At 40.9% G+C, this 24275-nt stretch overlaps 1 protein-coding gene across 19 annotated transcripts in view; it reads right to left on the bottom strand.

Moving 5' to 3' along the window:
- Positions 1-11871: 11871 nt before the first annotated feature.
- The window catches only part of MAGI1 (membrane associated guanylate kinase, WW and PDZ domain containing 1), a 633420-nt gene continuing 621016 nt past the window's right edge, over positions 11872-24275 (bottom strand). For 13 of the 19 annotated variants that reach the window (XM_043885420.1, XM_043885409.1, XM_043885411.1 and 10 more), the window contains 5 exons: positions 22208-22301; positions 21988-22048; positions 20872-21015; positions 18643-18781; positions 11872-14593 (listed from right to left, as the gene is read on the bottom strand). In XM_043885420.1, coding sequence (XP_043741355.1) covers positions 13839-14593; positions 18643-18781; positions 20872-21015; positions 21988-22048; positions 22208-22301 — 1193 coding nt within the window. In that variant the 3' untranslated portion in view covers positions 11872-13838. Of the gene's footprint in view, positions 14594-16491; positions 16581-16616; positions 18782-20871; positions 21016-21987; positions 22049-22207; positions 22302-24275 lie in introns of those variants that run through there. The other 6 variants (XM_043885422.1, XM_043885423.1, XM_043885426.1 and 3 more) reach the window with 4 other exon arrangements.

Here is a 24275-nt window from a genome sequence, read left to right as displayed (position 1 = left end):
CTGTGCCCTGGAGGCAAAATTGAGAACCACTGTCTTAAGCAAGAAGTCAAAGTATTTCTCTCCAGTAGTGCTCACCTCCAGAGGGCCCTGGTAGATTTACCAGAAAAAAGAAATTTTCTTTATCTTTCCTGGGTTATTACTCTTTCAACTAAATGAACAGAGAATTCCAGATTTTCCCATGCATCAAGGGACTTCGTTGTGGATGCATGCGGAGGGTTCCTAAAGATGCACAGAACAGTGAATGCAGCCTTTGGTAACTGGATGCAAATCCCCCTGGACAACCTGTCTGAATAGTGGCTGGGAACCAAGCTGGGGGTGTCTGCCTGTAGCCTGGAGCTTTTTTTGGTCCTCCGAGGTTTCCCACTGGCAATGCTAATTTTTACGGAAGGTATGTAGCCCACACAGGACTTTTCTGGCCTTGCCTGCCTCCTCCAACTTTGCATCCTCAAATGCCAAATTCTCCCACTTTCTTCACAGGGAGAGAAGAAGCTGAAAATTTCGTGGGCAAAGTGAGAATGAGTAATTGGGAATCAGCCTTTTAGAAATCAATCTCTTACTTCCTATCCCTCCCCATCTCTATTCCCTCTCTCTCTTGACTTCCATATACCCAGAGGCGAAGGAAATCTCAGTCTCTTTTAGATTAAGGGGACAAAATCACGCTGTAGTGAAACTTCAAAAAAATGTAAAGGAATTTCTACATGGCAGATACAGTTAAAGAGATTAAAGAAAGTATAATACATCCGTATAAATGCTATGGGCTGAATTATGTTTCCTTGAAATTCTTATGTTGAAGCTCTAATCCCTGTGTGACTGTGGCGATAGTCTTTAAGGATGGTAACTAAGCTTAAATGAGGTCATAAAAGGGTGGGCCCTAATCAGAAAGGATTAGTCTCCTTACAAGAGGAGGGAAAGACAGCAGCAGGGCTTCTGCCCAGAGAAAAGACTACATGAGAACAAAAACAGAAGACAACCATCTATAAGCCAGGAAGGGCCGTCACCAGGAACCAATCCAAGGAGTTTAATTCTGGACTTCTAGCCTAGAAAAAGATGAGAAAATAAACTGCTGTTGTCTAAATCACTGAATCTATGGTGTTCTGTTACAGCCGCATGAGCAGACTAGTAGACTACAGGATACTATTCAGCAGTTTAAAAAACAAGGAAAAAAGTGTGAGAACACTAACTAAACTGGTAAGATCTACAATATATATTATGCGAGAAAAAACAAATAACACTGCCAAGCAATATGTATATTATCATGTACTTATGTTAGAATCCCACAGACAAAAATTATCTATGTGTATATATATATGTGTGTGTGTATATATATACACACACATGCATTTACTTATGTACGGTGCTGTGTCTGAATGGACAGACCTGACGTGATAACAGTGGCTAGCTGCGGGGTATGACTGGAATTGGGGGTGGGGTCAACAGGGTCTTTTATTTTACACTATTTGGATTATTTTTAAACGAAGCTAATGTAGTATCTATTATTTGTGTCACAAAACAAATAAGTTAAGGTTTTTGTCTCACCGGTCCTTTTAGTATTTTCAAAGCCTGAGTCATAGTCTCAGTGATGCTCACATCTGGCTCTTTCTAACAGTATTAAAAACAGCAAGAGAACAAGGAATCCTTTTTGGTCTAAATCATATGAATGGAGCAGATCTCTTGCCAATCTTTGAATGTCACTGTTCATGCCATCATGAGGGGCGGGGAGGGGCACAGAGGAACTAACTCTTCCTCAAATCCAAATTAAAGTTCACTAATATGGGGTACAATTAAAACATTTTCATTCTCCAGGCATGCACCTTTGGAATTTCTTATTCAGTTCGTATCAGTGGAAGTCAGGAAGAGAAAGAAAACAAATTTTTAGTACGAAAGACTGAAACAAGAGCCATCCAAACATAATACATTCAAGTAATAAAAATAACCCCCCATGAAATAGATTTCTAAAATAAAACTGAAACAGGTTGAGGGGGAAAGACATCATAAATCAGACTGGGTGATTTCACAGGGTTTGTAACCTTGCTCAATAATTTTTCCCATCTATCTGTAGGAAATGTTTCCCTGTTAAACATTTCCAATAAGACCTACCTGGTTTAAAACAAACAAAAAAGTGACTGACAGCAAAGGTACACCCAACTTAAGTGCATTTTCTATAACTCAACAGTTGGCTTTTATAGCAAGAATACACACAATATTTGTTTCTTTGTAAAAAGGAGATAATACATGATTTTTCTTCAAATATTTGTGGTTACTCTAGCAGATTTCAGGATTATAGAGATGTCAAATGTCCTCTGTTCTCACAGCTTTTGTGTGTGGCATTTTAGTGATGGGGGAATCACTTGATCCCTTGTTAATTGCTCCTTTGGGCTCTCTTTTCTCACCCAGTAGGAGTAGGTCTCTCTCCCTGTGGCTTACAGACACATTCCAAGTCTTGCTTCTCCCCCTTCCTCTCGTCGGCCTAGGTTTCACGGGTCTTTGGATTCACTCCTGGAACAAGCTGTACTCCCTCTGCCACGAGGCCTCTGCCCAGGTCTCCTTTCTCTTTGGCAAGCCCTTCCTCCTCTTTGCCTTTCTTTGCACTGTCTAGAGTAAGTTGCCTTCTTACAGACAGCCATGGGCACTACATCCACATCGATAGCTCTTACCACAACCACAATTTAAGTTCATCATTCAATGTCTGTCCACCATGCCAGACTCTAAACTTCAGGAAGGCTGGGATTTTTCTTGCCTTTGACAATGAGCACTGTGCCTGGAAAACAGTTGTCACTACATACTTGCTAACAAACTGCTTTGAACAAAGCTCTATTTTCAGGCGACAATGTGAGGAGTTAAAGTCAACTAAGTTATTATTTCAAGGATATATGGAGAATTTGCCTGATAAAATTCCTTACATAAAGGGTGACTATAGGGAGGGCTATCAAGTTGAGGGGCTGGAGAGACAGATGAAATTTTCACTGGTCTTGTCACATTCATCAGTCAATGAAAGATGTATCCTGCCTCTGTCTAGACACTATGACTATTTCAAATATATTTCCCTTTGGTCCAGAGTTAGGGCTGGTCATCTCAATGGTGGATCCCACACCAATGGCCTGGATCCACATTAGTCTTTTATGTTAATCTATGTAAATGGCACTTATTCCCAGCACTGTTTTCCCAAGAATTTTATACCCCTTGGATTTTAAATTATGGATGTTGTTTTGGTCATAGGAATGTCACATTCCCCTTATTCAGCCACGGAATAATTACTTTTCAACCCCAAAGTTGTCTGCTAAAAGTACAATAGCTGTGTAGGGGGTTGAGGGAAGAAGAATCATATATACTTTGGAAGAACTTGTTAGAAAACAATTGTTCATCATCATGATTGCTAATTGCTATTTATTCAGTATTCTCTTTATTTCATTAGGTTTTATTTAACATACCACAAGTCCCATTTCATGGGCTTCCCAGGTGGTGCTAGAGGTTAAGAACCCACCTGCCAATGCAGGTTAGGTGTAAGAGAAGCTGGTTCGAGCCCTGGGTTGGGAAGATCCCCTGGAAAAGGGCATGGCAACCCACTCCAGTATTCTTGCCTGGAGAATCCCATGGACAGAGGAGCCTGGCGGGCTACAGTCCAGAGGGGTAGCACAGAGTCGGATACGACTGAAGTGACTTAGCATTGCATTGTATTGTTCCATTTTGTGAGATCATTAAAATAATTCTCAAACTAATTTAAGTGAAAGTACACCAGCTAAATTTTGGTTTAAATGATAGTGTTCAGATCTCTTCTTGCTGAGGATGTAGACGTCTCTTCATTATCCTTACTAATGAATAAGTTTAGCAGTGGCAGGAATATTAAACAGAACTCACAATGGAAATATATACACTTATTATCTTTCATTTGACTAATAACTTCTTGGAATTGAAAGGCATTTCAGTTTACTTTGGGCTTCCCTTGTGGCTCAACTGGTAAAGAATCTGTCTGCAATGCGGGAGACCTGGGTTTGATCCCTGGGTTGGGCAGATCCCCTGGAGAAGGGAAAGGCAAACCACTCCAGTATTCTGGCTTAGAAAATTACATGGACTGTATAGGTCATTAGTGTACTTAGGGAAAATATTCTCTAACCATGATTCCTTTGAGCTGTTGCTATATTGCAAACTAAAAATGACAATAGTAGATACTGTAAAACAGGCCTATTCAATCCCACACAGTCTATGAAGTTAAAGTAAATGAAGAATGCAACTGCAGCCAATTAGAATCCTCTGGGACCTTAAGAAAAGCCAGATCACACCCCAGACTAATTATGCCAGGATCTCTGAGGGTGGGTCAGGCATTTTTAAAGCTCCTGGGTGATTTCCATGTGTATCCAAGGCTATTAACTGGTGGTTTAGTGGTGGTAAGTGGTTATTGTGTTTGGTAACTCTCCCTGATGAGATATAGGTCTCCAGTCTACAAGCACTTTGCTCAAGACAGCTATTTCCAATGCAAGCAGGCAAAGTCTCAACAATACTAGTATTATCAGAAATAAAAAAGAACTAGCACTCACAATGTATCCCTTTAAAAGTGTTCAAACCACTCAAGAGTACTGAGTTTTTGTATAAGGTTGTTCGCAGCAGCATGTTTTTGTAACTCAACTAGTTAAGTAAATGTTCAACTTCAGAATATTAAAAAACTAAGAAATATAATACTTCTACTTACGGAGTAAATATTATGTGCATCTACTATAAATATGATCCTATCATGGGAACTTGAAATATATCAGCATTCAGCACCAAGATCTTGTGAATCTTGTATTCTATACAAGGCAAGCTACCTCACTTGCAGGGCTCAGTGCAAACTGCAAATGTGCTGCTCCTTGCTCAAGAATTACTAAATTTCAAGATGGTGATGGCAGAGCATTAAATCAAGTATGGGATCCACAGATGTGTAGGACTGCACATACATAAAGTCAACCCAGTTTCTAAAGGAGGGAGACAGGTGATAAACAATAAAGATAATAAGTACATACAGTGTACAGCATGTTAGAAGCTGATAAGTGCCATGGAGGGGAAAAGAGAACTAAGAAAGGGAATCAAGTTGCAAACGGAAGTGGTCAGGATAAGCCCCATTGGAAGGGGGAGATTTGAGCAGATTTGAATGAAGTGAGGGAGTCCATTGTGAACACTTGGGGAAAGAGCTTTCCAGATGGACTAGCTAGAGCAAAGGCAGTAAGTGAGGCTGGGAGCATGCCTGGAGTGTGGATGGAACAGAACTGGAGAGGGAGCATCAGGGGAGAAGGAAAGGCTGGGTCACACAGGGCTTTAGAGTCTGCTGTAAGGACTCTGACCCTTCACTTGGGATTTTGAAAGATTTGCTGTGTGGAGAAGAGTCTGTAGGTGGGCAATAAAAACAAGAAGGAACCTATTGCAGTAACTTGGGATGAAGGACAGATATATGTATAATATATATATATATACACACTCTAATTCTGTGTATGTATACATATACATACACAGTCAAGAAGCAACAGTTAGAACTGTACATGGAACAAGAGACTGGTTCCAAATCAGGAAAGAAGTATGTCAAGGCTGTATATTGTCACCCTGCTTATTTAACTTATATGCAGAGTACATCATGAGAAATGTCAGGCTGGATGAAGCACAAACTGGAATCAAGATTGCTGGGAGAAATACCAACAACCTCAGATATGCAGATGATACCACACTTATGGCAGAAAGTGAAGAAGAACCAAAGAGCCTCTTGATGAACTGAAAGAGGAGAGTGAAAAAGGTGACTTAAAACTCAACATTCAGAAAACTAAGATCATGGCGTCCAGTCCCATCACTTCATTGCAGATAGACGGGGAAACAATGGAAAACATGAGAGACTTTATGTTTTTGGGCACCAAAATCACTGCAGATGATGACTGCAGCCATGAAATTAAAAGGCTCTTACTCCTTGGAAGAAGAGCTATGGCCAACCTAGACAGCATATTTAAAAGCAGAGAGATTACTTTGCCAACAAAGGTCTGTCTAGTCAAAGCTATTGTTTTTCCAGTAGTCATGTACGGATATGAGAGTTGGACTATAAAGAAAGCTGAGTGCTGAAGAATTGATGCTTTTGAACTGTGGTGCTGGAGAAGACTCTTGAGAGTCCCTTGGACTGCAAGGAGGTCCAAACAGTCCATCCTGAAGGAAATCAGTCCTGAATATTCATTGGAAGGACTGATGCTGAAGCTGAAACTCCAATACTTTGGCCACCTGATGTGAAGAACTGACTCACTGGGAAAGATCCTGATGCTGGGAAAGACTGAAGGTGGGAGGAGAAGGGGACGACAGAGGATGAGATGGTTGGATGGCATCTCTGACTCAATGGACATGAGTTTGAGTAAGCTCCGGGAGATGATGATGGACAGGGAAGCCTGGTGTGCTGCAGTCCATGAGATGGAAGAGTCGGACATGACTGAGTGACTGAACTGAAGTGATACATGTATCAGTTTGGCTTAGGTGCCTTCCACCCCCTGGGGCATGTGAGATCTTAGTTCCCCAACCAGGGACTGAACCCACATCCTCTGCATTGTAAGATGGATTCTTAACCACTGGACCACCAGGGAAGTCCCAATGACCCATTTGTGTTGTATAAAATCAAACTCCCGGAGTGTATATATATATACACACATATATATACACACACACACACTTATGTAGAAAAAGATCATAAATGTCATAAACTATGGTGTTAATAATAATTTCTCAGGATTGGGATTGACAGATAGTAAGGAACAATGTCACATTTTATTTTATACTCTCCTGACACACTTGAATATTTTAAGAATGAGTTAGTTTTGTAAAGTTAAAAAAAAAAATCCACCGCTGGGAACTGCCTGGCAGTATAGTGGTTAGGACTCCATGCTTCTACTACATGGGGTTCAGGTTCTCAGGTCCCATATACCATGTGACACAGCCAAAAAAATAAACCCCCAAACACACTACTTTTCTAAGTGCGATATTCTAGGAGCAGTTCCTTTCTGAATATAAATATGGGGATGTTTAACAAAGATGGGGTAATACTCAACTGGGCTTCTATACCTTGAGAAAGATGTATTACAGATGATCTCAAATAAAAAAAAAAAAACAACCCAGGATTACAAGGTTTTAAATCAGAAGCTGAAAAAAATAAAAAAGGTAGTGAGGTGAGAAGAAACTTGAAGAAAACCAGGTAGAATAGTGAATGACTGACTTTAATGCAAGAAACAGGATATAGGATTTTACCGTTGGTCAGTGGTTAACAATCCGCCTGCCAGTGTAGAGGATCTGGTTTTGATCCCTGGTCTGGTGAGATTCCATGAGCCATGGAGCAACTAAGCCTGTGCGCCACAACCCTGGAGCCCATGCTCTAGAGCTGAAGCTCCACAAGAGAGCTGCCCCCACTCATGACAACCAAAGAAAGCCCTTGCACAGCAACAAGGACTCAGCACATCCAAAAATAAATAAATACATAAAGTACAAAATCATCTAGTTAAAAAAAAAAAAAAAAGAAACCAGGTACAGAGTGTTCTGCAGGTCTTAACAAAGGTCTAGTGAAGGCGGTGGGGGAGGGGGGTGGGGGTAGAAGGATTAGGTTGGAAAGGAAATGAATTCTCCTCACAAGAGGATGATAAACATGGGCCTGGGGACTTTTCAGTTAAGAGAACTCCTGTCTTAACCAGGATGCTATTTTATGATAATCGATGCTCTCTGGATGTGAACTAGTGCTTTAGGAGATTCACCTCTACCCTCCTCTCATCTACTCTCTGTGCAGATCCAAGGCCATCTTTGTTAAGTTCAAACCTGAGGGGGTCACCAGCCCCTCCCCCAGCACACATACAGCTTGTGGAGGGGTGGGGGTGGGGTGGGGGTCGGGCGGAGTCCGGTTACACCCTCCAGTGGTCACTTATTACAGCAAAGTCTAAAATTCAAAATAACCACCCTCCCGGCCCCATGGCCCTTCAAAGAGCTCTTTTCCATTCTGAACCATGTTCTCTCCCTCTTTGGCCAGTTAACCCCTCTTCCTTATGCAATCATAACCTTCCTCAGTCTGCCTAAAACCCCGATTACTTTCTCTCACAATACCCTGTGCTTCTGCTTGAAATGGAGTTTGTAAGTATTTGACCATTCACTTTCCCCCACTAAACTATACGTGTTCAAGACCAGGAGCAGGTGTTTCTAGTCCCAGGCTATACCTGGCCCAAAGTGGTCCTCAGTGTGTTGAAAGAATGAATGTGTCACAGCCTTGACACATGTAGGAATTAGCAGCCTTTTTGAGCTCTTTTCCCTTCACCTGTAGGATCCCAGGCGATCATAGGGAATTTCTTCCCTGAGGGATAAATATACTTGAAATGTCAGTGCTTACCAGTATGGTGTGGCATTTAGAGGGCCCTGCTGTGCAGACCGAGTTATTATTCCTCAACATGACAATGCTCACTTATCAGTTAGGTGGAAAGGTAGCAGTCACACTCCAGTATTTACTGTTAATACCACAGAAAGTGGAGGCAAGCGGCCAGTGTACAACTGAAGCCAGAGGACACTGCTTAACTGGTTAGAACTGCCTAGATCCAAGATGGCGGAAGCCTCAACGCCCAGTGTACCTTGCGCCTCGTTATTCACTCATTATAATAATTAGCTCAACGACACGCCCACCAGCACCATGGCAGTTCCTAGAAATTCCAGCCCTTCCCAGCACCACCCCGCTCAAATAGATGGAATAATCCTGCCGCTCATTAGCGTATGAAATTACCCACCCCAGGGAATTTTCTGGCAGTCTAGTGGTTAGGACTCTGCACTTTCCCTGCCGTGGCCTGTGCCTGTGTGCACGCTAAGTCGCTTCATTCCTGTCTGACTCTGTGCGACCCTATGGACTGTAGTCTGCCAGGTTCCACTGTCCTTGGAATTATCCAGGCAAGAATACTGGAGTGGGTTGCCATGCCCTTCTCCAGGGGATCTTCCGGACCCACCGACTGAACATGCATCTCTTACGTTGCATGTCTCCTGCACTGACAGGTAGTGCGCGAGTGCACCTGGGAAGCCCACAGGACGTGGCCAAAAAAAAATTATCCAGGCCATAAAAACTAACCACCCCATATTTCTGGGTCTCTCACCTACGGAGACTGCCCACACTCTACACTGGAGTACTGAGATCACTGTGCCTTAGGGTCTCTCTTGCCTTTTGAGACAGACTGCGTTCTGTCTGTGGAATGTGTATTGCTCTAAAGAAGTCCACTCTTACCTATGACTTTGTCTCCCACTGATTCTTTCTGCGATGAGACACAAAGAATCTGAGTTTTATAAAGTTCTGAGGCCAGGTATGTGATCTCACTTCAAACACAGTGGGTTCAAGTCCCAGTCTGAGTTGTGCTGTTCCACCACCTTGCTGAGATCTATGTGCTTTCAAAAAGGCCTTGCCCTTTGGCTCGAGTGAACACCTGATGTCTTGCGCAGTGTGGAGAAGTAAAACCACAGCACTCCTGCCCCTGACAATGAGCACAATGATTAAAGACATCACTGGGTGAAACTTGTCAAAACATTTTCACAGAAGGCCCACTCCTGCAAAAAGAAAAAGAAAAACAAATAACCGTAGGAAAGGGCCAGCTTTGTTAAAAGTTTGTCATTACACATACTGCAAAAGCACTAGCATCTTATTGTGCTGAATACCCCCATGCTGACGATGTTAATAAGAAAAGTCTCCTGGAAGAACTCGGAAGGGCCTTTCACAATTGATGCAGACCACATGAGGTGGTCTCACACTGGCCCCCCAGAAGGAAAAATCCTGAGAACTCTAACTGACCCTCAGTACCTTCTTTGTGGTGTGACCATTTATGACAGGCAAAGAACGTGTGCAATGTAAGGGTTTCACAAATAGTTTCCCATTGTCAGTTAAGCCAGGGACCAATCTAGATACCATCTTTAGCAAAAGAGAGTTTTGGGAAGTGAGCAGTGTCTACAATCACCATGTTGGTGACAAAATAAAGCCATATACTATCACATACGATACTTTTTGAGTGCTTAGGAACTCAGGTTCTGTAGGTAAATCCTAACTACTAAGTCATATGAAGCAACAACCCAAAAACTGTAAGGAAATTGGAAAGGATTACAAACTACATCATCAACCAGAATACATGCAGAGTCACTCACTGACTGGTTAGCTTTTTCACTGAGTTAAAAGTGTCTAATTTCACATACATCTCTATCACCAAAAGATAAATTTTGAGGCTATTTTCACCTTAACAGCATTGTATTCTGGATTCCTATTTTAAAACACTGGTCACTGTAATTTTTATACTTGTGAAGTAGTATGAACCACATCGTTTACTAACTTTGTAATTAAAATAGAAGGCCTTCTTCCCCATTTTTTTTCTTCCCCGTTTTAATAGAAAAAATACTTCTTCGTTTTTATTGGAAAATAAACCAGGACAATAGAAAGGAGCAGAATACTGACTGGAATGCAGAAAATCCTCCTTAAAAAAAAAGTTTAGTGTTATTTACTGAGGATTTTTCTGATTGTCAGAGGTGTGCTAATCACTTTGCATTTCCTTTCACCAACTCTATGACATCGGCCCCTTCAAAGATGAGGAAACTGATTCTTTAAAAGAGGTTAAGGAACTGGCCCAACATTACACCATTAGGAGGCAATGAAATTCTTGGCTTAGCAGGTTGTGCTTTATCACCAGGGTTCCATGCAATACCATGCAGCTCAAACTTTCATGTGCATTTATATTACACGGGGATCTTGTTAAAGGCACATTCTGACTCAGTAGGTCAAGAGTGGGGCTTGAAACTTTGCATTTCTAATATGCTTTCCAATGATGAGGTGCCAGTTGCTCTACAGACCGCATTTTGAGTAGCAAGGCACTATACTACTGAAAGACCATCATCTCTTCCCTTTCAACAGAATGGTATGGCAGTTCATTGCATTGGGAGCCAGACACTCTTACTTGGTTACATGACCCTGATACATTTGAGACAACACAGAGACAAAGATATCAATCCAGAAGCAATCGTGGTTATGGAATGCATACATTTCCATGTATTTTTACAGTAAAAATGCATTAAAAAATCTTTCACAAAAGAAACTTAAAAAATACAAGTAGGGTGTTAAGTCCTCCCCACAACATTCTTTCAGGCATCAACTGTCTCATGGGTGGGAGGGGAGTTCCTAAAGGGTTTGATTTAATCATACAAAATATTCATTCATATCATCTCTCATCAAGACATTTACATGAAGTGGGGAACTAGGGAAAGTAGGCTCAAAAGGATCAGTCTCCAATTTAAGGTTACAGTAGTTCAGAGAAAACTCTATCTTTCTGCTTAGTATATAGGCCCTGTACAGTACGATATTTTCAAAGTATGAAACTCAGATGACATTGCCAGCTAAAAGTCTTCACGGATAAAGCCAAGCCCAGGTGGGCAGCACATAGAGTTTAACATGTCAAACATCTCTGACAACAAGAAAGACACTGAGATGTTAACTTCAGGATCCACTCCAAAAATCCACCTCTTGATTTCAATGATTTAAAACTCTGGACCACAATTGAGAGCATCGATCATTTAACATCATGGATTTGGCTAGAATAAGTGGGAAAATTCCTAGCAGTGGAGCCTTAGGAATAAAATCCCCAGTTGGCTCTTAGGAAATTGATGAAAAAAGGACATCATTATTCAGTTGTGTTCTCCCTCACCATATTACTGTAGCTCAATGTATGCTCTGTATGGAAAACTCTGAAGATAAAAATAGCAGTCTCAGACTTTTTCCTCTTTTTTAGCTATAGAATGTACATTGTGTCTGTTCCAGGAAATATCCACAGAAGGACAGCTACTCATTGTAATGTTGTATAAACCCATAAGTCAAATAAAGCTATGAACAATGTAATATTTATATATGCATAGTGTTTTATAAAAAGATTGGCCCACATACTGCTTTTCATCAATACAGAAAGAGCATCAAGTCCACAGCACACCGCAAGAAATGAATGAAGAACAGAAATGCAAACAAGTGCTTAATAATTCACAAGCAGGCTCACCATGGAGGAAATGATGATACTCAAACCAACTAAAGCTTTAGAGAATTACTTATATAGTCTCCCATTTTTAAAACAACTTTACATACCTGATTTAGTTTACAGTAAAATATATCCCAATGAATCAATTTGTTCCATATTCAGAAATATAAACACATGTCACATTCCTCACAGCTAATTTTGTCATAAATTCTCTTTTATACAAGAAAAAAAGGCAACAGTTGTTTGTTTTTAAAACAGGCTCTATTAATTACAATTTTTAACTCTGTACACAAGATAATTGGCTGGTTTTCTCCATTTTTTTTCTTTATCCTTTTTTTTTTTTTTTAAACAGTACCATGAGAACAACAGTGATTGACTTGCAAAGTTTTGTGTCTGTATGGAAAATGCAGAACAGTACTACGGAAATACGCAATGCATCATAAGCAGCGATTTGTTGTAGTGGTCCAACAGGTACAAGCAAAGGTTTTGGCTCAGCTAGGCAGTAATTCATTTCAACCACAACCCGGGGCTATAGCCGACCCAACCAAACCTCCTGTGAGATAGCAAACGAATGTCTTCTATTAAAGGAAAATTTCTATAGTTTGTTCTGTCCAAAGATTCAAAGGACAGGGTCATAAGTGCAGATGTTTGTCAACCAGATCTAGAACCAATGAAATCGAATCCTTCTCTCTCAACCATTTTGGAGATTTTTATTATGGTTCCAAAGAAAACTGGCATTTCTAAGAATGAGCATGCCCAACCCTCATTTCTTTAAATATCAACAGAGAAGTTCCTTCTACCAAGGCTTACTCCCTCCTCCCCAATTTGGCAAAGGGCAACCACAGGCTCATGATAAAAAGGGGAAACTTAACTTTCTGTACTAGTGATTCTTAGGGCTCCTCACCACCGGCACGTTGTCTCCCATGCCGTCTACTATTCAGTCTCAAATCAGGCAAGACAACACCAAAGGTGTTTGCTGTGCATTCCTTCTAGTAGTTGAGCAAAACTTTCATGGCACTGCCTTAATGAGATTCTCATTCAATGTTGGTGATGCTAATGAACCTGACCATCTGTGCTTGGGCTGCATTTAGGTAATGGTGACCAAACTTCTCTCTGCACCTTTCTACAGTCAGGGAGAGTACAAACTGCTTTCTGAACGGACAATAACTTGAGAACATAATATTTCTTTGTGCTTTGTGCTGTGTCCTTTAGCTATAAATATCCTTCATTTGCAACAGTAGTCTCTTCATACAGTTTGCCTAACTTTAGGATCATCAGCAATCCTCATTCATTCCAAAGAGTCCTCAGCTTTTACAAATATAACTTTTGCCTTTTTGCTTTTTTTTTATCAAAAACAAACAAACAAAAAAAACCCCACCAAACTCCTAATTAAACTACAGCACTACATCAGTACATAACAGTCTCCATCAAATTAATTAAATTTGATCAATAATTTTCCTTACTTAGAGATAATGATCAACAGCCCCACTTAACCAGGAGAGAAAAAGATCACCCCCCCCAAAAGGGAACAATTCTTAACAATTCTACAGTTTATGTAGAAACAAAATTTATATCCCTTTGGGGGAAGCATTTAGCAAATAATTTCCCAAAAAAGTATGCATTTAAAAATACTTTCTTTAATATGATACATCAGGCACAACACTTTTCATATATATTTTTTTTTCTTATAAGATTTCAAATGCATCAAATGTCGCTAGTCAGAGGATCATCAGGCTGACGTCAGATGCTTCATTAGGTAAGAAACTAAATGATTTCAGGTTTGTGAGCTTCTTCTTCGAACCTTTGACATGGTAAAGGCTGGAAATGTGACGCAGGCTCTCAGATACTGAGGTCGGTGCTACATTCTTTGTAAGGTCTTCTCCGCTGCTCCGGGGGATGTCTGGAACTCCGGCCGGCGTCCTGTCTTAGACTCGTCTCGTCCCTCTCCCGGTGGCTGCCTCTGTCCTCTTTGTTTCTTTTTTCCAGGGACCGCTCTCTCCTCCGCTCAGGGGACTTGGTCCGCCTCCGGTCGGTGGATTTGGCTCTCCTTTCCGGTGAGCTTCCTCTCTTGCGCTCGGGCGATCTTCTCTGATCCAAGAGTCTCTCCAGAGACCGCCGCCGCCGGCCTGGAGAGCCGTCCCTCCGGCGGGTCGGGGACCGCTCTCGCCTCCTCTCCGGGGAAACCTCCTTCCTCTTCTCCTGCTTCTCCCTTCTCTCCAAAGTGTTGTCAGCGCTGCGCGTGCCTTCCCTCCGCTTCTCCGGAGACCTCCTCTTGGGGCCATTGGTCACCATCCGCTCGGGTTGGGCGTCTCTTCGTCCCTCGGGTGCCCGGTCCTTGGGTCGGCAAGCCCCACTGTCGGGTTTTCTAGAAGTTCCGTTCCAGGTGTGATGTTCACTGGGTTGTCTGCTGTGCTCTCTGCTGCCTCTGGGATCTCTCACGTGTGCCCGCTTTTCCCCATGTGGTGATGATTTGTGAAGATCGGGTGGGAAACTGGACTCCAATGATGGATGCTGTCGGTGGTCGGGGGGCCCGGCCCTCATTTCCGGAACACCTTGTGGACCGGTGGGGGGGCCGTTCCCGTCGCTGCTGGGGTCTGCCAGGAAGAGAAACGAGATAACAGTTTGGTATCAAGGACCTTGGCTCCTGTCCCCACCCGCCCTCTTGAGACCCCATTAGTCACAACAAACAAACAACTGTTAAAAGCAGTCAGAATCAAAGCCAAACTGACTCTTAGTTAAAGTATAACTGCAACTAGCCAGGGTTAAAAACTGGTACTTGTGGCTTTTGGCAGCTAGCCTACTATCTTTATACTCATATAGATCATTCAACTTGTAACATCAGTCATGAGTTTAGTCTTTAAAGGAATAACCCAAGTAATCTGTCTAGAAGTATCAAAATGGCCTTCCCCCTTAGTATCTCCTGTTTTTTCTTTCCCCAGCCATCACCCTTCCTCCCTGACATCTCCCCCCCACCCCATGACAGAAAATATTCCTTTGTTTAAAGATTGTTTTAATTTGCTTACAAAAATCTGGTCTGTTGAACTGGAGGGGCATGAGGGAACTTTGTAAGGGAATGGAAAGAATCTATGTTTTGATCTGAGTGGGGATTAAATGGGTGCATAGAGAGATAGAAATTCACTGCTCTGGACCCTCAGGCTTTATGAATGTTACTGTAAGCAAAGTATACTTTCATTAAGGGGGGAAAAAAAATCCAGGCTGGTGATGACAGAGGCAACACAGCCAGATGTTGACGACAGGCAAATGTGACATTATGGGAGGGTTCATTAAACATTCTACCTGTGTGAGTGCTGTCCAACTATGTTCTTTATTTCTGCATATGTTTAAGGAACTGTTTTTAAGCTGTGGAGTCATCTGACAGATAAAAGGAAGTGGAAGAGAGCTGTCACGTGCACATTTGACATTACATGGGGTTGGCATAGAGGCACTTTTCTTGATGCTATAAAAGCAGCCATAATTACATCTAAGGTGTGGATTCACTGGGCGATTTTTTACAACATTAAGACATCTATAGATTAAAAAGCAGGGGAGCCCCATAAAGGCTCCTGTTTATTGTTAAACTATCTGAAATGACACTGCAAAAACATTAAATAGCATCCTGGATTTATGAGCGTTCTTTTCAAAGCTTTGTCATACCTAAACCCAGTAAGTCATACATACTGTCTCATTCCAGGCTAGGCACCAGAAATGATGTGCTGCAGCATAGAGGACAAACCAGGGCCACAGTCACAGAGACTAAGAAATCACGGGTGCTCTTTAAGGATCTTTCATGAGTCAACAAGGTCAACATTAGGCAATTAATCTTTCACAAATGTTCTCCCAGAACCTAGAGTGAGTTTTAACAAAAACAGGAACATAGCCTAAAGCAGGAATCAGTAAACTTCTTTCTGTAAAGGGCCAAAGAGTAAAATATTTATGGTTTTTGCATGCCACATAGTTTGTCACAACTGTTCATCTGCCACGATATGGCAAAAGCAGCCATAGACAACACATACAAGAAATGGGCATGGCTATGTGCCAATAAAACTTTACTTATCAATTCATAAAAAGGCTGTGAACAAGATTTGGCCCCTGGACTGTCATTTGACAAGAGATAACTAAGTAGGAAATCTCATCTTCCTGTTTTAGCAGGGTTTTATCTCTCTAGGTGAGAGCTTTGTGATCTGAGATTTGTTCTTCTGGAATGCTGGGGAGATGTCTAGAAATAACACACACAGAGGCTTAAGAAGTCATTTTAAGATCTAGGTGAGGGAAGGGGCTTCAGTGACCATCCTAAATCTAACCTTGGGGTTTTCTACACCTATATGTAAGAGAAGGGAGAGTAAGGCTTCCAGAGTCAGTGGTGTACTTACAATTCAAAGAACGCAGGGTGCTCAGAATGAATTGCCAAACATATCAAAACAGAGCTAAAGCAGAAGCAATGAGGAAATTAGGCCACAGCACAGAAACACCTAGTATTGATTGAGCTACAAACCGTAGTTTGATTATGGCCCATAAGGTAGAAGCAAGCCTCCCCGAGCTTTTCATTTCTCATACATGCAGCGATATTAGGAGGTATCATCGCTGTAGAAGGGAGGGCCCAGCACCAAGAACAGTCAGAGAAGAGAGAGAAAGAGAGAAAGAGAAAAAGTTGAACATTTAGATTCCCTATAACAAAGAGGAAAGAAAAAAAAAAAATCTGCATTTGTTAACATAGGGTAAAGAGAGTTTATTTGTCCAGTCAGACAGTCTAAGGCAACACTCAAATAAGGCTGCAGAGACCAAAATCAGAACAGTGACGTTTTCAGACAGCCAGATAAGGTGAGAGAACCCAGACAATGGATGCATCCTTTTTTTTCTTTTACTTTCTTTCTTTTTCAAACAACTGGAACAATGACAGGCTGGCATAGGAGAGCATTAACAATAAACAACAAAAGAACAAAGTTCCCTCCCTCCCCCTCCCCGCCCCCCAAGACCGTGGCAGTTAAATTAAGTACAAAAAACTCATTACAAAAATAGCCTCACAGAGAAGCAGGTTCCAATCAAGTCAGAAAAATATTGGAACTTAACATATTATAACCCATTTGTGACTCTAATCAATAGAATTAGAGAAATTTAGTCCCAATGACACATGGAGACGTTACAGTAGCACAACTCTAGCACATTCAACCCTTTTGGGGAAAAAAAAAAAAAAAACGGTGTATTGAAATGATCTTTATTTTTAGCCCAAAGAACATTGGTTAGTGTTGGATTTTCATCCTCAGTGCAACAGACATAGGTTTTGAGAAGGTACACAGGTTACTGATGATGACTCGCAAATGAAAGATCACATCCAACAGAAGCATAGGGAAGACAGAAAAGGGAGACAATGTTACACAGTTTCAGTGGCATCGATACACCTACAGTCAAGGTTTAGTACAGTGCACAGTTGTGGCATCTTAATGTTGTCAAAATACTTCCCCTGTGGTTGGGCATGTCTAAAGGGGCCTCGTCAGATACCCACCCCTCCCCCGCCATGGGCCCCTTATTATTTTGCACCTGTATGGATGTCCAACACCTGGGGAGACTGTCCTTCAAAGGAGTTCTCGTTCTCCTTGAGCTGCATCTGAATTAAGGATCTCATCAAGTCCAAAATGCAACTGGGAATTGTGCCAAATGACTTTCAGAAAAAAGGGCAATAACAGATAAATCCCTAATAAAGGGGACCAATGTATATGGGGACCATTCAATCACAGTTTCTATAGAAACTTTTGTAGACCTTTGGTTGGGAAGAAGAGCCCTACATCTAGGGCATAGCTTTTTTTTTTTTTCTTTAAATTTTAAACAAGAATCTCAGATAGGACATAATTATTATAATATACAATATTTCGCCATCGGAACACTAAGCTATGTAAAGATCATTGCTGTTTAGTCAAATCATGTCTACAGATATGACAAAGGAACTCTATGCATAAGTTGGCTTTCCTCACAGGAAAGGTATAGTAACGTGTTTCCCTCATGATGGGCACTGGGAATTGATTTCATCCTTTATCATCTAAAAACATATGGCTAAAGTTTCAACAGTTTTGTTTGTTTTGTAGTTGTGGGCTCAGGTGGTCTGATTTGGGATAGGGACCAGTGGGAGGGCTGCAGAAGAACTGTATACACCTCCTTGATGCTGAGCAAGGCCCCCAAATCATCTCCAAAATTCATGCCTCTTAAATAAAGATATCAAGTAATCAAAAACGAGAGAGGAGAAAAAAAAAAAATTGTGCCTCAACATTACCACTCAGGAAACCTGCTTTCCTGCTTCTTAAAAGGAGTAGAGTCATTTTGTGCTAACAATTGGATCTGAGAAACAGTTTGGCACAGTTCAAACAAACATTCCTTCGCTCTTGGTCGGACTAGACAAAATGTTCTCTCTGATTATCAGAAAGGGGGCTATATAAAGATCTCGTCTTAGACCATGCCCCAGTCCACGTGAGCAAGCAAAAAGATGAAATGTGTAGAGATTTCAGAACAAGCGAGGCAAATAATCACATGGTGCGAGAGGCTGGTAAGACACTGGTGAATAGGGGAAACAAAAAGACTTTCCTGCTGCAGTTCTGGAGACAAATTCATGGAGTCATGCCAGGGAAGGAAGGAATGTTTTCATAGTTTGACCCACCATATTCTGGGACCGAGCCGTCTCCCCGCTTCAGAAACAGACGCACTCTGCGGCCACCATTCTTAATCAGTTCTATAGCCCGAGAATGCTTCATGTTTTTGGTGGTCTCACCATTGATTTCTAAAATTTCATCACCAACCTGCCAAAAAGAGAGAGCCAAGTGAGAAGATCACCAAAGGGTTTCATCAGCTATGGAGGTGCTTTATGATTTCAAATTCTTCCACTTATTGACTGACCAACTACTCATTGAACATGTTCCAGAAAAATCTTCTATTACTTAGGAAAGAGAAATGAAAAAAAAAAAACAAAAAAAAAACCAAACTCTCTGTCCTCAAGGAGATGACATTCTAATATGGGAAATACAATACAACAGGCAACTTAAAAAAATACATGGTATGCTAGATCGTGTAAGTGCTAAGGTAAAAAAATAAAGCAGAGGGAAATATAAGTTACTGAAGGAAGAGGATGTGGTCAATAGCTTCTAGAATGGCCCCCAGGGATCCTTGCCTACTTGAATTCATATCCTGTGTAATCTCCTTTCCTTTGGATGTGGGTTGGAATGAATGACTTGCTTTTAACAAACAGAACATGGTAAATGTGAAGAGAGATCAAAGATAAGGTTACAAAATAATTTTGGTTTTTGCCTTACTGGCCCTCATTTGTCATCTCACTTGTCTATTCTGATGCCTGTTGTGAGATGCCCTACAGAGCCTATGGTACAGAAACGAGAGAGGGCTTGGGTCAACAGCCCAAGATGCACTGATCCTGACAACAACCATGAAGCTTCAGAGGCAAATCCCTCCCTAGAGGAGCCTTCAGATGAGACCACACTCCTGGCTGATACATTTGACTGCTAATACGCTGGAGGTAAAGGAGTGAACAAGATAGGCTAGATACGTCCTCTCGAGAAGCACATATTCTAGAAGGCAGAAAAGAAAAAGATTGGTGCTGGAGTTTAAAGCACTGAATTTGAGTCCTATCACTTGATAGCTAAGTGATCTTGGCTAAGTCTGCTACTTTTTTGCAGTTCATTTCCTCATCTGAGTAAGGGTAGGGTAACAACTCATGCCTACCATGTTGAAGTCCAATTAAATGTTACAGTATGTCACGTGAACTATATAACATGATACAAAATATCATAATAATGGTATTTCTTTCAATCAGAACTTTTTTAAATGAGTAAAGGGAAAAGCAAAATCCATGTGTTTGGAAATATGAACAAAAGGACTATATACCACTGTATATGCACAAATTATGCATGTGTATGTATAGAGGAAGGACATATAAGAAATTGGTACATAGTTTGACCTTGGAAATTATATTCTTACTATGCATCATTTTTTTATCTAATTCTAAAAAATCACATTCCTGGTCTACTTTCTCAATTAAAAAAAAAGATTATTAAAAAAATTCAGTCTTCAGAAATATAAACTTCAAGATTCTATCTTAAGTTACAAATATGAAATTCCTCATCTTTGGTCACTTTTCCCCCTTTCTGCTCAGGACTCATTTTATTCACTTTTTTCCTTTCCTGATCTGACTCTCAAATTCTTTTAATTCCTTCCAAATTGCTCCCTATGTATGTCTCAATCTATGCCCCCTAGATATAATGAGCAAATGATTTTTTTTTAATCATTTGATCTGCCCAGAAGAGCAACATATTCATACGCGGTAAGAGATATTAGATATCGAAACAAAACACAGTGGAGTTTTGGCATGTGTGCATTTAAAATTTGCATTATTCAGTACTACCAAATGATCTTGAATATTCATGCTATGGTGTCCTTGGCCCACTGTTAAGAAAGACAGTTAACTCATTCCTGAGGCCAGAGAAAGGTGGTGGTGACTAGCGAGAGACTGAATGGAACTCACCACCCAGAACCTACAGAACCACGTGGCTTCCTGCTGTCAAAGCATGCTGGGATACCCAGGAATTCCAGGGAAGTAATACGAGATTAAGTACAAGAAATGGAAAATGGGATTGGGATTTGGAAATGGGATTCAGACAACGTCCACTTTAGTAAGTTCATGGGTGATTTTAATCCTTTATTCAACGCCAGAGTTGGAAGAGCTCACCTAATTCTGGTAGATACATCTAAGCTTGAGGGAGAGATGAAAAGCTGTAGAAACATGTAATTCTCACGAGCGTGCAGGTTCTAATCATAAGATGTCACAAAGTCACTGCAGATGACTTATTTACATCCACCCCAGATGCCTCTCCCGACTTACCTTCATCTTCCCACACCTTTCCGCAGGACCATCCTCTGCTAAGCGCAGAACGTAGAGGTCCATGTTATACTCTCGACCGCCTCGAAGACTGAAACCAAATCCCTTGGCTCCTCTTTCCAGCTCCACAGTGTAAAAATCTTGCTCCTATTCAAAGAAATTAAACGCAGTTATTCTGGGAGGACTTAAATCGACACACATTTCTCTCTCTCCTCCCAAACACTCTCCATTATGGCTCATTTGACCCAAAGGCAAAATTTGTATCCCCTTCTTGGTGGTTTCTAATTGTTTATTAATATCAATTAACCTTAGGAGTTTGGAGATCCAGAATGTGAAAACATTCATGAGTGTGCATACAGATTGCATACCAACACGCATATATTAAAATTTAATCAGTGAGGCTGTGACTTGCATTTGTGACAGGAAAATCCTTCATTAAATAATACCATCCTGCACATTGCTGGTGTTTTAGTCTCCCTGCCCAAGGCCCTAAAATATCTCATCATTTGGATAGCAACGACAAACTCCACACATCTTGACAGAGGTTCCTATGCTAGTTAAGGAGAATTGGGAAAAGATTAGGATAGGCTTTGAGAAGGCCAGTGAGGGGGAGGGAAAACAAAAAAAAGACTTAACTCTATCACCCAGTGTTTCCCAAATCTGCTTCACCTATTATCACTTGTGTATCCTCCATTACCACCTTGTGGGACAGGTAGGTAGCTTTAGGAGCCTCACCTGAAATTCACAAATCTGAGAAACAGCTTAACCAAGAGACATTTTCTTGACATAAATGCCTTTATGAATACCATGACCAGCTACATGCTGTTTTGCTCTTTCTCTGATCACTTATTATTGAGATAATTGATAGCATTTTATTTTGTTTGGTCCTCCTCACCCCTGCCTCCAGAAAAAGGATATCTAGGGATATTTTTCAAAGGTAGTAAAATAATGTTATTTACTTAATAACCCAAGGTGAGTTGATGTTTAGTATATATTTAGTACATAAAAGGTTATTTATGTTAATTGCGAGTACCTTATAAGATACCTGGTAAAAAGAGCTTCAGAAAATTGGAAGGAAATGCACAAAGCCAACAAGGCAAAAAGAGACACAGTCCTCACCTGTGTTGCCTGGGGTGCTTTGAATTCAAACTGAGATTCTGGCTTTGGTTTGGTGGTGTTCCTGCCAAAGCAAGAGAAAAAAAAAAAATATATATATATATATATATATAAGAGCAACCCATGGAGAGCCTGAGAAAGAATCAAAGAGAAGTACCATCACACCACCAGGAGTTACTTTTTCCCCCTGAAAGTAACAAAAGAAGCCAAAGTCATATCTGACCTGGTCTCCTGGGCTCCTGGCTGAGAAGGGGTGTGTGTAGTGGTGATGGTGGCTATCTTCTCTGCATTGGTCAGCAGAGTGGCATTCGAAGACTCTGCAGGGTAAGACAAAGCATCATGAAATGAAGGCCCCGGAGAAGACATTATCAAATTAGATGTGCACAAGCCCCACACCTGAATGACATCTGAATTCTCCGTCACCATTTCAAAACGTTCTGACTTGAATTTCTAAACAAGAGTGTGATGTGAGCCATGTACACCCCCATGACACTCCTCCAACTAGGTATCTCCACAAATGAAATAAAGAGTTTGCCCAAGAAAATGGTACTTTAAAAATCATAGCCAAGGTAGGTGCCTTTCACTCTTCCCCCATCACTTTAAAAGGGCAGTCCCATCAAATCACTGCAAAATTATTTCCCAGACTTTTACAGGCTAATAATAAATGTCTCTGCTAATGTCCCTGCAATTTATTGGTGATCTTTAGTGAGTCTGCTTAATTTTCTCATGTGAATAGTCAGTGTTCTAACTTCTTGCTACTAATAAATACACATACAGAGAACATCTACTTTCTTCTCCAAAGCTTTTAATGAAACACAACTAAAAATGTGGAATCCTTGTGAGATCTTGCCTAGTATCACTCATGAAGAGTTATTTTTAAAACTTGCATTAGTCAGAGCCAGTATGTAAATCTAAATTGTACAAATCAGGAAGCCACCCTAATGTAACAAATATGATTATATTCTTATGTAAATTGACTTTCTTCTTCACTAAACACATTCATAAACAACTTCATTAATCTCTGGGAGCTTGGAAACCTAGGATTTGAAAACACTCATGAACATGCCTACAAACTGCTAACTGACATGCATATATAAACATATATTAAAATAATTTACATAGTATCAGTCTTATGTTCTTTTACTATTTCTCCATTAAGATCAAGGCAGATAGTAAACAATGATGAGTAAGTTGCACTATTCAAATTTATTTTTAGATTGACAGTTTGGAACCTGCCACACATTTTCTAATCAAGAAAATGCTAAATGTGGGGGTGATTAGCCTATACACTACCCCTTTACTTCACACTGTGCCATGAAGTCTAGAAGTTTCTAGGTGTTCTGAGGTTGGCAGTAGGCACTCCATAGTTTGTGGAATACATGTATCTACCCATCACACATAACCAAGTTTCTATGGATATCTCACTAATCCCACTTATTTATGCTCTATCTTCCATTGTACTTTGCTGAAAATGCTACTCAGCTTAGGTCTGACTTTCTGTTATTCTATTTTCATTACAAATAGCTGTTAAAAGCAAAGGGCTGGAGATCAGACCCAGGTTCAAATCTCTTTGTCCTTGACTCATTATCTGTATGTCTTCTTTTCCTTGAAAGGGATGATGACAATAATCATCCCTTTTCTTGGATTAAAGTATATGAAATGTTTAGCACCGTATCTGACATACAGTAAGCCCTCAATATACACTGACTGCAGCCAGTGCCCTCGCTATTTCTATTTTGTATTTATTACTGTGGAAATGTGTTTAAGTTTTTTACACTCGCTGCAAAATGAGACAGTTGAAATATGATTTGAACAGTTTCTATTCCAGCCCTAAAGCTTATGATCTGGATAGTGGTGGTGCAGGATCAGTAAGAAAATGTAACTCAATCAGGTGAACAAAAACTGTGAATCCAGTTCATGCTCCAGAACGACGTCTCCCACAGAACCTGTTTTACCAAATGCTGCACTGGAATCTGAGGGAACAGTAATCTGCAGTCAAGTAAGAGTGAAAAACAGTGGATGAAACAGAAATGTTTTTGCGTGTCTGCGTTTTGTTTTCCCCATGGACCCTTAATTGTGCCAGTATACCTTGTGACCCCCCAAGATGGGGAACGTGGTGCTTCTCAAGCTTGTCAGGTGTATTGGTTACAAGGTCAGTGGCTAGACTCAGACTACCTGGCTTGGCAACCCAAACTTTGCAATTTACTAGCTGGGACTTGAAGGGAAGTTATTTAGACTTTCTATGCTTGAGTTTCCTCACCTACACATACAGAATAACAGAAATATCTAAG

Source organism: Cervus elaphus, chromosome 24 (genome assembly GCF_910594005.1).
Source record: "Cervus elaphus chromosome 24, mCerEla1.1, whole genome shotgun sequence".
Taxonomy (NCBI): Eukaryota; Metazoa; Chordata; class Mammalia; order Artiodactyla; family Cervidae; genus Cervus; species Cervus elaphus.
The sequence above is the reverse complement of the archived record's forward strand: the minus strand, read 5'-3'. Positions and strand labels throughout refer to the sequence as shown.